The following is an 11,974-nucleotide window of genomic DNA, read 5'->3' on the forward strand; positions in this document are numbered from 1 at the left end:
TGTAATCCATTGTGTTCCTCCTCAGGGAGCCACAGACTCGGAGAAGCGGGTTGTGTGTCTGTCAGCGGAGAACGAGAGTCTGAAACAGAGTCTGACTGTCACCCAGGGCCTCCTGCAGCAGCTCTCTGTCATCCCCTCCCAGTCCAGCTCTATACTCATCAAGGTGAGAAGCAGTCCCAAACGAAACACTAGTCCCTATACAATAACCACAAATATTGAATTTGAAGTTGTTTGAAGCTGAAACCGCGTACAAATTGAACGTCTCCCCCTGTAGGAGAATGAGAACCTGCGCAGCCGGGTGCAGCACCTGGAGAGTTCCCTGCAGCAGAGGGCTGATCAGCTGTCTCACCTGGAGCGACAGAGCGAACAAAGCGAGTGGAGGAGAGGAGAGGAGCAGAGGAGAAGAGAGGAGAGAGTGAGGGAGTTGCAGCTCGCTGGATAAAGAGAGGGCCAAAGAGCCACAGGTCAAGGTAGGGATTGTCTGCAAAGACACCTTGCTGTTAATACAATACCTTCTCATTCTCTTATTTTACCTTTATTTAACTAGGCAAGTCAGTTAAGAACAAATTCTTATTTAAAATGATGGCCTACCCGGCCAAACCCTTCCCTAACCCGGACAATTGTGCCCCGCTCTATGGGACTCCCGATCACAGCCGGTTGTGATACAGCCCAGGATCGAACCCGGGTCTGTAGTGATGCTGTAGTGATGCCACTGCGATACAGTGCTTTAGACTGCTGCGCCACTCGGTTCTGGATTCATTCAAATGAATCTAACAGTTTTCTGATGGTTTGGAATCAGACACTGGTCTTGTTGGTCCTGGAGAAGCGGGTTGTGTGGTCCTTCTGTAGCTCAGTTGGTAGAGCATGGCGCTTGTAACGCCAGGGTAGTGGGTTCGATCCCGGGACCACCCATACGTAGAATGTATGCACACATGACTGTAAGTCGCTTTGGATAAAAGCGTCTGCTAAATGGCATATATATATATATGGCATATATTGTTGAATAAATGGTTTTATATTAAATGAGGTTATAACCTTCATTGGTATTTTCCGGGACAGATTGTCACTCAAACTGTGGAGGTGGAGTCACCGGTGACTCTGAGGCAGTTGGCTGAGGCCAGAGAGAGGAACGAGCAGCTGTCAGAGAAACTGACCAATCAGAACGAGAAGTGCAGACAACTGGAGGAGCACATCAGGAAGTCAGATGAATTCAGCTGTAACCTGCAACACAAGGTGAGAACCAATGAAAAGTCACCTGCAACACAAGGTGAGAACCAATGAAAAGTCACCTGCAACACAAGGTGGGAACCAATGAAAAGTCACAGTATTGGTTTGAACGTCCTGTGAAATATTGTTCTGTGAAATATTCATGAAGAAATATTACATTCCTGAGAAAAAATGTATTCTACTTCAAAGTTCACAATGACGAGATTTAACAGTTAAATTACTAACCAGAAGAAGAAACTATAGTGTATAATACTAACCTTCATTCCTACCAAGCTATGCAAGGTATTATCTGCATCCAATATGGCATCCTATTCCCTATGTCACGTACTACTGGACCCATGTTGGCTGGAGCCCAATGGGTCCTGGTCTAAAGTAGTGAACGAAATAGGGAGCAGGGTGGCATTTGGGACGCATTCCAATTCATGAACCTCCTCATCATATGCTGAATGTGAATGGGACTGCCTCTCCCAGATTGCAGCGTACGAGCGGGAGATCAGTGTACTGCAGGAGGAACTGCTGAAGGAGATAGGTCACCTGGAGGAGAAGAAGGAGGAGGCTGTAAAGGCTGCAGCGACCTGCTCCGTAGAACACTTCCAGAGCCTGCAGGACCAGTTCTTTAGTGAGTCCCATCTAGTACAACCTTCAGAAGCTTCTACAGACTGTGCAGATATGCTGTGATGGGCTTGTTGAATCTGGGAGCGCTGTTGATTCATAGGATGTTGTGCTTCATGCTCATCACATCACCATTGAGCATCTGTGACAGTCTTTCTTTCTTTCTTTCTTTCTTTCTTTCTTTCTTTCTTTCTTTCTTTCTTTCTTTCTTTCTTTCTTTCTTTCTTTCTTTCTTTCTTTCTTTCTTTCTTTCTTTCTTTCTTTCTTTCACATTTACATTTAAGTCATTTAGCTGACGCTCTTATCCAGAGCGACTTACAAATTGGTGCATTCACCTTATGACATCCAGTGGAACAGTCACTTTACAATAGTGCATCTAAAACTTAAGGGGGGGGGTCTTTCTTTCTTTCTTTCTTTCTTTCTTTCTTTCTTTCTTTCTTTCTTTCTCTATCTCTTTCTTTCTGTGTGTGTGTGTGCCTGTGTGTGTGTCTGTGTCTGTGTCTGTGTGTGTGTGTCCTGTGTGTGTGTGTGTGTGTGTGTGTGTGTGTGTGTGTGTGTGTGTGTGTGTGTGTGTGTGTGTGTGTGTGTGTGTGTGTGTGTGTGTGTGTGTGTGTGTGTGTGTGTGTGTGTGTGTGTGTGTGTGTGTGTGTCCTGTGGCAGACCTGCAGAAGCGTCTGACAGCGCTCCCTCCGACCCTGCGCACCATGAAGACAGACTACGCCAGCCTGAGGAGTCAGGTCCGCAACTTCTCCGACTTCTACGGAGCAGCCATCACCGACGCCAAGAAACAGGTCCCACAAAACACTGCTGCTGGATTAACCAGCGTTGTTTCAAGTCAAATCAAACTTGATTTAAAGTGAAATTTAAACCCACAAACTGTAAATCAATCAATTGAAAGAGATAAAAAACCAAACAGAAGGCAGCAGAAAAGATGTAAAGAGAAAACGATGTCTGAAGTTACAGTAAAGATATAACATTAATTAAAGGCCAAGCTGAAAAGGTGTGGTGTGTGTTCACCGTTTATCTCTGGCCTGTCTGTGTAGATATCAGCAGCTATGAGTGAGATTTCACCGTTTATCTCTGGCCTGTCTGTGTAGATATCAGCAGCTATGACTGAGATGTCGGAGGCCAACAAGGACCTCCTGGAGAAGTACAGGAAGGAGGTGGCACTGCGGAGGAAGTACCACGAGCAGCTGGTCGAGCTCAAAGGTATGGTGAAACAAGTTCCAGATGAAGGAAGAGACTGGAGGAGGGAGTCTCTTTGTTCTATTGGGAAAAAAAGGCAATTATATATAACGCTGTATCATTATTAAAATAAACTGTCATTGTTGCTAGGCAACATCCGTGTGCTGTGCCGTGTGAAGCCGGTTCTGAAGGAGGACCAGCATGAGGAGGGCCAATCAGTGGTGGTAACCACGGACCCCAACAACGAATCAGCTCTCTCCGTGCTGAAAGGGCAGGGCCGCAGCCATAACTTTGAACTGGACCGTGTCTTCCACCCTCAGGCCACTCAGGAAGAGGTATACTGAGAAACTCAGTCTCCATTACGAGACACAGTGCTGTCACTTCTCTATCTATTTAAATGAGTGGACGCCATGATGGCTCAGGGGTGGTATTTCAGTTTCTGTGGTGTGACTCAAAAAACAGCAGTGACTGTGAACGATACACACTCGCTAACCGTTGGTTTTCTACTGTGTCTAAGGTCTTCCAGGAGATCGAGCCCCTGGTGACATCCTGTATAGATGGATATCACGTCTGCATCTTTGCCTATGGGCAGACTGGCTCTGGGAAGACCTACACCATGGAGGTGTGTTGTAGCACTGCATACGAATGTGTAATGTAAGGTTTATAAATGTGTTGTTGTTAAATAAGGCTGAATATTTGATTGAAATTGACTCATTGTATCAAAATCTCCATCCTTTGTTGTCGTCAGGGCAGCACAGAGAACCCAGGCATCAACCAGCGTGCTCTGAAACACCTGTTTAGTGAGATAGAGGACAGGAAGGACATGTGGACGTACACCGTGACTGTCAGCTCTGTGGAGATCTACAACGAGGTGCTCAGGTACCTTCCCAGCTGCTCTCCTTCCCTCTCAATGACTGGCAGAAAACTATCCCAGCATTTAGAAGTGGTGATATGTTTTATCATTCATTATTTGAGTCTTCCGTTTTATATTTGTGCTACTATATTGTTTTATATTAGTAAATGAGGCCTTAAATATATGAAAAGTGCTTTAAGTTAGTGTGGTGATAAACTGACAATAACTTCCTGTTCTGTCCCCAGAGACCTGCTGAGTAAGGATGGAGAGAAGCTGGACATTAAGATCAACCCAGACGGAACAGGACAGCTGCACGTCCCTGGACTCCGGCTCATAGAGGTCAAGAGCTTCCAACACATCAAGAAAGTGAGGAGACTCACGTTTATTTTTCTCAGGGTGAAAGTCCTGGTAACTTTCCAGTTTATTCCCTGCTGATCGGTAGAATCTTCCAACCATTATTTCTGGAAAACCTGGGAATTTGGGGAAAGTTACTGGAATTTGGCAACTGTGCTGTGTTGTACATGGAGGAGGGTGATGTTGCTGTGTTGTACATGGAGGAGGGTGATGGTGTTGTGGTGGAGGGTGATGGTGCTGTGTTGTACATGGAGGAGGGTGATGTTGCTGTGTTCTACATGGAGGAGGGTGATGGTGCTGTGTTGTACATGGAGGAGGGTGATGGTGTTGTGGTGGAGGGTGATGGTGCTGTGTTGTACATGGAGGAGGGTGATGTTGCTGTGTTCTACATGGAGGAGGGTGATGGTGCTGTGTTGTACATGGAGGAGGGTGATGGTGCTGTGTTATAAGTGGAGGAGGGTGATGGTGCTGTGTTGTACATGGAGGGGGTGATGGTGCTGTGTTGTACATGGAGGGGGTGATGGTGCTGTGTTGTACATGGAGGAGGGTGATGGTGCTGTGTTTTGTATGGAGGAGGGTGATGGTGCTGTGTTGTACATGGAGGAGGGTGATGGTGCTGTGTTGTGTATGGAGGAGGGTGATGGTGCTGTTTTGTACATGGAGGGGGGTGATGGTGCTGTGTTGTGTATGGAGGAGGGTGATGGTGCTGTGTTATACGTGGAGGAGGGTGATGGTGCTGTGTTATACGTGGAGGAGGGTGATGGTGCTGTGTTATAAGTGGAGGAGGGTGATGGTGCTGTGTTGTGTATGGAGGAGGTTGATGGTGCTGTGTTGTACATGGAGGAGGGTGATGGTGCTGTGTTATACGTGGTGGAGGGTGATGGTGCTGTGTTGTACATGGAGGAGGGTGATGTTGCTGTGTTCTACATGGAGGAGGGTGATGGTGCTGTGTTGTACATGGAGGAGGGTGATGGTGCTGTGTTATAAGTGGAGGAGGGTGATGGTGCTGTGTTGTACATGGAGGGGGGTGATGGTGCTGTGTTGTACATGGAGGGGGGTGATGGTGCTGTGTTGTACATGGAGGAGGGTGATGGTGCTGTGTTTTGTATGGAGGAGGGTGATGGTGCTGTGTTGTACATGGAGGAGGGTGATGGTGCTGTGTTGTGTATGGAGGAGAGTGATGGTGCTGTTTTGTACATGGAAGGGGGTGATGGTGCTGTGTTGTGTATGGAGGAGGGTGATGGTGCTGTGTTATACGTGGAGGAGGGTGATGGTGCTGTGTTATACGTGGAGGAGGGTGATGGTGCTGTGTTATAAGTGGAGGAGGGTGATGGTGCTGTGTTGTGTATGGAGGAGGTTGATGGTGCTGTGTTGTACATGGAGGAGGGTGATGGTGCTGTGTTATACGTGGTGGAGGGTGATGGTGCTGTGTTGTACATGGAGGAGGGTGATGGTGCTGTGTTGTACATGGAGGAGGGTGATGGTGCTGTGTTGTGTATGGAGGAGGGTGATGGTGCTGTGTTGTACATGGTGGAGGGTGATGGTGCTGTGTTGTACATGGAGATGGGTGATGGTGCTGTGTTGTACATGGTGGAGGGTGATGGTGCTGTTGAGGAGGGTGATGGTGCTGTTGAGGAGGGTGATTGTGGAGGGTGATGGTGCTGTTGAGGAGGGTGATTGTGGAGGGTGGTGGTGCTGTGTTGTGTATGGAGGAGGGTGATGGTGCTGTGTTGTGTATGGAGGAGGGTGATGGTGCTGTGTTATACGTGGTGGAGGGTGATGGTGCTGTGTTGTACATGGTGGAGGGTGATGGTGCTGTTGAGGAGGGTGATGGTGCTGTGTTGTACATGGTGGAGGGTGATGGTGCTGTTGAGGAGGGTGATGGTGCTGTGTTGTAAGTCGCTCTGGATAAGAGCGTCTGCTAAATGACTTAAATGTAAATGTATACTTTTTTCAGTGAGACTGATTTCTCCAACTATAGCAATAGATCATTTCCTTGACTTTTCGACCTCGAATTTGATAATAATTTAATATACTGTATTAAGCCATTTAACAGACGCTTTTATTCAAAGAAACTTACAGTCAACCGGCAAACATTTTACGTATGGGTTGCCCAGGTAGTAGAACCCACAATCCTGGTGTTGAAAGAGCCCTGCGCTACCTGCTGAGCCATACATCTCCATCAGAACCCTAATGGTTCATTTACTGTAATGGGAAAGTGTATACAATCATATGAAAATATACCACGTGCAAGTTTCCTATAATTCTATATCACATTTCCATGAAATCTGTCACTTGCTGTGTAGCTTCTGGCGCAGGCGCGTCGTAACAGGATCACCTTCGGGACCCAGATGAACCAGCACAGCTCTCGTTCTCATGCCCTCCTCATGATCACTGTGCTGGGGACTGACCTGGCCAGCGGGGCCAAGACCACAGGTACGTCACACCTTAGAGACGGGACACACAGTGCCAACTAACCGTTAGAAGCAGCAGGTGGCTGTCCTATTGCCTGTGATCAGGTACGTCACACCTTAGAGACGAGACACACAATGCCAACTAACCGTTAGAAGCAGCAGGTGGCTGTCCTATTGCCTGTGATCAGGTACGTCACACCTTAGAGATGGGACACACAGTACCAACTAACCGTTAGAAGCAGCAGGTGGCTGTCCTATTGCCTGTGATCAGGTACCTCACACCTTAGAGATGGGACACACAGTACCAACTAACCGTTAGTAGCAGCAGGTGGCTGTCCTATTGCCTGTGATCAGGTACGTCACACCTTAGAGACGAGACACACAATGCCAACTAACCGTTAGAAGCAGCAGGTGGCTGTCCTATTGCCTGTGATCAGGTACGTCACACCTTAGAGATGGGACACACAGTACCAACTAACCGTTAGAAGCAGCAGGTGGCTGTCCTATTGCCTGTGATCAGGTACGTCACACCTTAGAGACGGGACACACAGTACCAACTAACCGTTAGAAGCAGCAGGTGGCTGTCCTATTGCCTGTGATCAGGTACGTCACACCTTAGAGATGGGACACACAGTACCAACTAACCGTTAGAAGCAGCAGGTGGCTGTCCTATTGCCTGTGATCAGGTACGTCACACCTTAGAGATGGGACACACAGTACCAACTAACCGTTAGAAGCAGCAGGTGGCTGTCCTATTGCCTGTGATCAGGTACGTCACACCTTAGAGACGGGACACACAGTGCCAACTAACCGTTAGAAGCAGCAGGTGGCTGTCCTATTGCCTGTGATCAGGTACGTCACACCTTAGAGACGGGACACACAGTGCCAACTAACCGTTAGAAGCAGCAGGTGGCTGTCCTATTGCCTGTGATCAGGTACGTCACACCTTAGAGATGGGACACACAGTACCAACTAACCGTTAGAAGCAGCAGGTGGCTGTCCTATTGCCTGTGATCAGAACAGCGGCTGTCATTTTCTGTTCATCACGTGATTCTACATGCTGAATCACCACCGTTCATCGACGCCCGCTGCTTTTCACCGTTTGTCGGCGAGGTGTGTTTTGTCCGGGGTGCACTACTCATTTGGCAAGTGGGCCGGTTCCAAATATTGACAAGATTCAAGGGACCAGAAAACGTTACGTTAACGGGTGAATTTTTTTGTGACATCTGCAGGCAAGTTGAACCTGGTGGACCTGGCTGGCTCTGAGAGGGTCTGGAAGTCAGGAGCTGAGGGAGAGAGGCTGAAGGAGGCCCAGAACATCAACCGCTCCCTGCTGGCTCTGGGGGACGTTATCCAGGCTCTGAGGGGGAAGGAGAAACACATCCCCTTCAGAAACAGTCGCCTCACATACCTGCTGCAGGACTCACTGGGCAAGGGCAACAAGACAGCCATGGTGGTGCAGGTAGGGACTCAGGACAGTACAGTATGTCTGATATGGTGGTGCAGGTAGGGACTCAGGACAGTACAGTATGTCTGATATGGTGGTGCAGGTAGGGACTCAGGACAGTGCAGTATGTCTGATATGGTGGTGCAGGTAGGGACTCAGGACAGTACAGTATGTCTGATATGGTGGTGCAGGTAGGGACTCAGGACAGTACAGTATGTCTGATATGGTGGTGCAGGTAGGGACTCAGGACAGTACAGTATGTCTGATATGGTGGTGCAGGTAGGGACTCAGGACAGTACAGTACGTCTGATATGGTGGTGCAGGTAGGGACTCAGGACAGTACAGTATGTCTGATATGGTGATGCAGGTAGGGACTCAGGACAGTACAGTACGTCTGATACACACAGATTACAATGTCTGTATATCCATCTATATGTATACCCATAGGGCTGGCTTCCCGGACATTAAGCCTTGTCCTGGACTAAAAAGCATTCTGAATGGAGAAGTCTATACTGTATTTAGCCTACACATTACAAGACAACTAGGCTAAGGTGGTGCAGCCTGGCTTACACAACATACAGTACACTACATCAAACACACTGATTATACTGTCATATCTGTCTGGAAGTGTCCTCTCTGATGCTCTGGTCCTCCTCCAGGTGTCTGCTCTGGAGAGTAACGTGGGAGAGACCATGTGTTCTCTGAAGTTTGCTGAGAGGGTTTGTAAGGTGGAGCTGGGGCCTGCGGCCAGGAAGATACAGAGAGGAGGGGGAAGCCATCAGTGTGACTAGAACTCCCCTTCCTGAAGTCATCCAACTTCCTGTTCCTATGGACGACCAGGACTCCAGGGACTCAACAGACACGCAGCCAACCAAATACATCAACAAGCAATAACAACATCAAACAACCCCCCTCTTCCCAGTCAGCCAGTCAGTCTATCAGTCTGTTTATCAGTCAGTCAGTATAAAAGCTACCAGGTGTGTATTCAGTGAGATTAAATATTGAGAATATTGCAGATTCTCTAGTCTACCGATCATAATGTCTGTTCATGTCATGCACAGGAGGTTGGTGGCACCTTAATTGGGGAGAACACATGGTTTCCATGGTTTCCAGGTGTTTGATGCCATTCCATTCGCTCACGTTACACCCACCTGAACAGACCCCAGCTGTAACGTTACATCCTCCTGAACAGACCCCAGCTGTAACGTTACACCCACCTGAACAGACCCCAGCTGTAACGTTACATCCTCCTGAACAGACCCCAGCTGTAACGTTACATCCTCCTGAACAGACCCCAGCTGTAACGTTACACCCACCTGAACAGACCCCAGCTGTAACGTTACACCCATTTGAACAGACCCCAGCTGTAACGTTACATCCTCCTGAACAGACCCCAGCTGTAACGTTACACCCTCCTGAAACAGACCCTAGCTGTAACGTTACACCCACCTGAACAGACCCCATATGTAACATTACACCCACCTGAACAGACCCCAGCTGTAACGTTACACCCATCTGAACAGACCCCAGCTGTAACGTTACATCCTCCTGAAACAGACCCTAGCTGTAACGTTACACCCACCTGAACAGACCCCATATGTAACATTACACCCACCTGAACAGACCCCAGCTGTAACGTTACACCCATCTGAACAGACCCCAGCTGTAACGTTACATCCTCCTGAACAGACCCCAGCTGTAACGTTACATCCTCCTGAACAGACCCCAGCTGTAACGTTACACCCTCCTGAACAGACCCCAGCTGTAACGTTACATCCTCCTGAACAGACCCCAGCTGAGTCTAAAATTATTCTGATTATCCTGATAAAGAAGGGCTATGACTTGAGGTCTCCGTGACAACGTCATCAGGATAACAGATACGATTGAAGGGATAGGATGTCTCTACTGTCTCCTGTCTGCTGCTGTTCAGATAAGAAGTCTCTACGGTCTCCTGTCTGCTGCTGTTCAGATAAGAAGTCTCTATGGTCTCCTGTCTGCTGCTGTTCAGATAAGAAGTCTCTACTGTCTGCTGCTATTCAGATAAGAAGTCTCTACGGTCTCCTGTCTGCTGCTGTTCAGATAAGAGTCTCTACGGTCTCCTGTCTGCTGCTGTTCAGATAAGAAGTCTCTACGGTCTCCTGTCTGCTGCTGTTCAGATAAGAAGTCTCTACGGTCTCCTGTCTGCTGCTGTTCAGATAAGAAGTCTCTACGGTCTCCTGTCTGCTGCTGTTCAGATAAGAAGTCTCTATGGTCTCCTGTCTGCTGCTGTTCAGATAAGAAGTCTCTACTGTCTGCTGCTATTCAGATAAGAAGTCTCTACGGTCTCCTGTCTGCTGCTGTTCAGATAAGAAGTCTCTACGGTCTCCTGTCTGCTGCTGTTCAGATAAGAAGTCTCTACGGTCTCCTGTCTGCTGCTGTTCAGATAAGAAGTCTCTACTGTCTCCTGTCTGCTGCTGTTCAGATAAGAAGTCTCTACGGTCTCCTGTCTGCTGCTGTTCAGATAAGAAGTCTCTACTGTCTCCTGTCTGCTGCTGTTCAGATAAGAAGTCTCTACGGTCTCCTGTCTGCTGCTGTTCAGATAAGAAGTCTCTACGGTCTCCTGTCTGCTGCTGTTCAGATAAGAAGTCTCTACTGTCTCCTGTCTGCTGCTGTTCAGATAAGAAGTCTCTACTGTCTCCTGTCTGCTGCTGTTCAGATAAGAAGTCTCTACTGTCTCCTGTCTGCTGCTGTTCAGATAAGAAGTCTCTACTGTCTCCTGTCTGCTGCTGTTCAGATAAGAAGTCTCTACTGTCTCCTGTCTGCTGCTGTTCAGATAAGAAGTCTCTACTGTCTCCTGTCTGCTGCTGTTCAGATAAGAAGTCTCTACTGTCTCCTGTCTGCTGCTGTTCAGATAAGAAGTGTCTACTGTCTCCTGTCTGCTGCTGTTCAGATAAGAAGTCTCTACTGTCTCCTGTCTGCTGCTGTTCAGATAAGAAGTCTCTACGGTCTCCTGTCTGCTGCTGTTCAGATAAGAAGTCTCTACTGTCTCCTGTCTGCTGCTGTTCAGATAAGAAGTCTCTACGGTCTCCTGTCTGCTGCTGTTCAGATAAGGCCCTTGTCATCAGCTCATCTGCATGATGCACCAACCAGTATGACATCATCATCACCAAAACACTAACCCGAGTACCAAGACAACCTCTACCTTTGAAACTTCCCACTAGAACCACAACTAAACAAAAAAAAATGCTGTTTCCTTTGACTGAATTGCCAGGAGTTCTTCATCAGGGGTTGTATGTTTCAAGCATCTCAGAATACGGGTGCTGGTCTAGGATCAGGAACTCCCTGTAGTTATTATAACCGTCTTCATTATGACCCGAGAGGCAAAACTGATCCTAGATCAGCACTTCTACTCAGACATTTTGGGAATACAGGCCTTGAATGCTATTTCCACCATCACAATGCTTAGAGATGTTTCATTAAGATGCAACATGTTCTCCAAGAGATGAGTGTCACAGTAGATACACATCTGTGCTGTTCTATTCTTGCAGTATTAACTATCAAGCTATATCTTCTGTATGATAACACGTGAGCTTCTTTGATTCCAATATAGACATGGCCTGTCTTAAAAAGGCACTGTAGTGTGTAGGATCAATCTGAGTTTTGTGTAAGTGATGGATTGGGCTGTATTAGCTCTGGTCCAGGGTGTTAGTACAGCTACCTTCAGGTAGTCTCTGGTCCAGGGTGTTAGTACAGCTACCTTCAGGTACTCTGGTCCAGGGTGATAGTACAGCTACCTTCAGGTAGTCTGGTCCAGGGTGTTAGTACAGCTACCTTCAGGTAGTCTCTGGTCCAGGGTGTTAGTACAGCTACCTTCAGGTAGTCTCTGGTCCAGGGTGTTAGTAC

At 47.8% G+C, this 11,974-nt stretch overlaps 1 protein-coding gene across 1 annotated transcript; it reads left to right on the forward strand.

Moving 5' to 3' along the window:
• Window positions 1-439: 439 nt before the first annotated feature.
• On the forward strand, window positions 440-9,269 carry si:ch211-257p13.3 (kinesin-like protein KIFC3). Its single transcript, XM_046334987.1, has 12 exons — window positions 440-470; window positions 1,060-1,233; window positions 1,699-1,846; window positions 2,500-2,630; window positions 2,937-3,048; window positions 3,175-3,359; window positions 3,542-3,646; window positions 3,773-3,903; window positions 4,123-4,243; window positions 6,538-6,667; window positions 7,878-8,107; window positions 8,752-9,269. The coding sequence occupies exons 4-12, from the start codon at window positions 2,544-2,546 to the stop codon at window positions 8,881-8,883; spliced, it is 1,233 nt and encodes a 410-aa protein (XP_046190943.1). The 5' UTR covers window positions 440-470; window positions 1,060-1,233; window positions 1,699-1,846; window positions 2,500-2,543; the 3' UTR covers window positions 8,884-9,269.
• Window positions 9,270-11,974: the final 2,705 nt, after the last annotated feature.

Source organism: Oncorhynchus gorbuscha, unplaced genomic scaffold, assembly GCF_021184085.1.
Source record: "Oncorhynchus gorbuscha isolate QuinsamMale2020 ecotype Even-year unplaced genomic scaffold, OgorEven_v1.0 Un_scaffold_634, whole genome shotgun sequence".
Taxonomy (NCBI): Eukaryota; Metazoa; Chordata; class Actinopteri; order Salmoniformes; family Salmonidae; genus Oncorhynchus; species Oncorhynchus gorbuscha.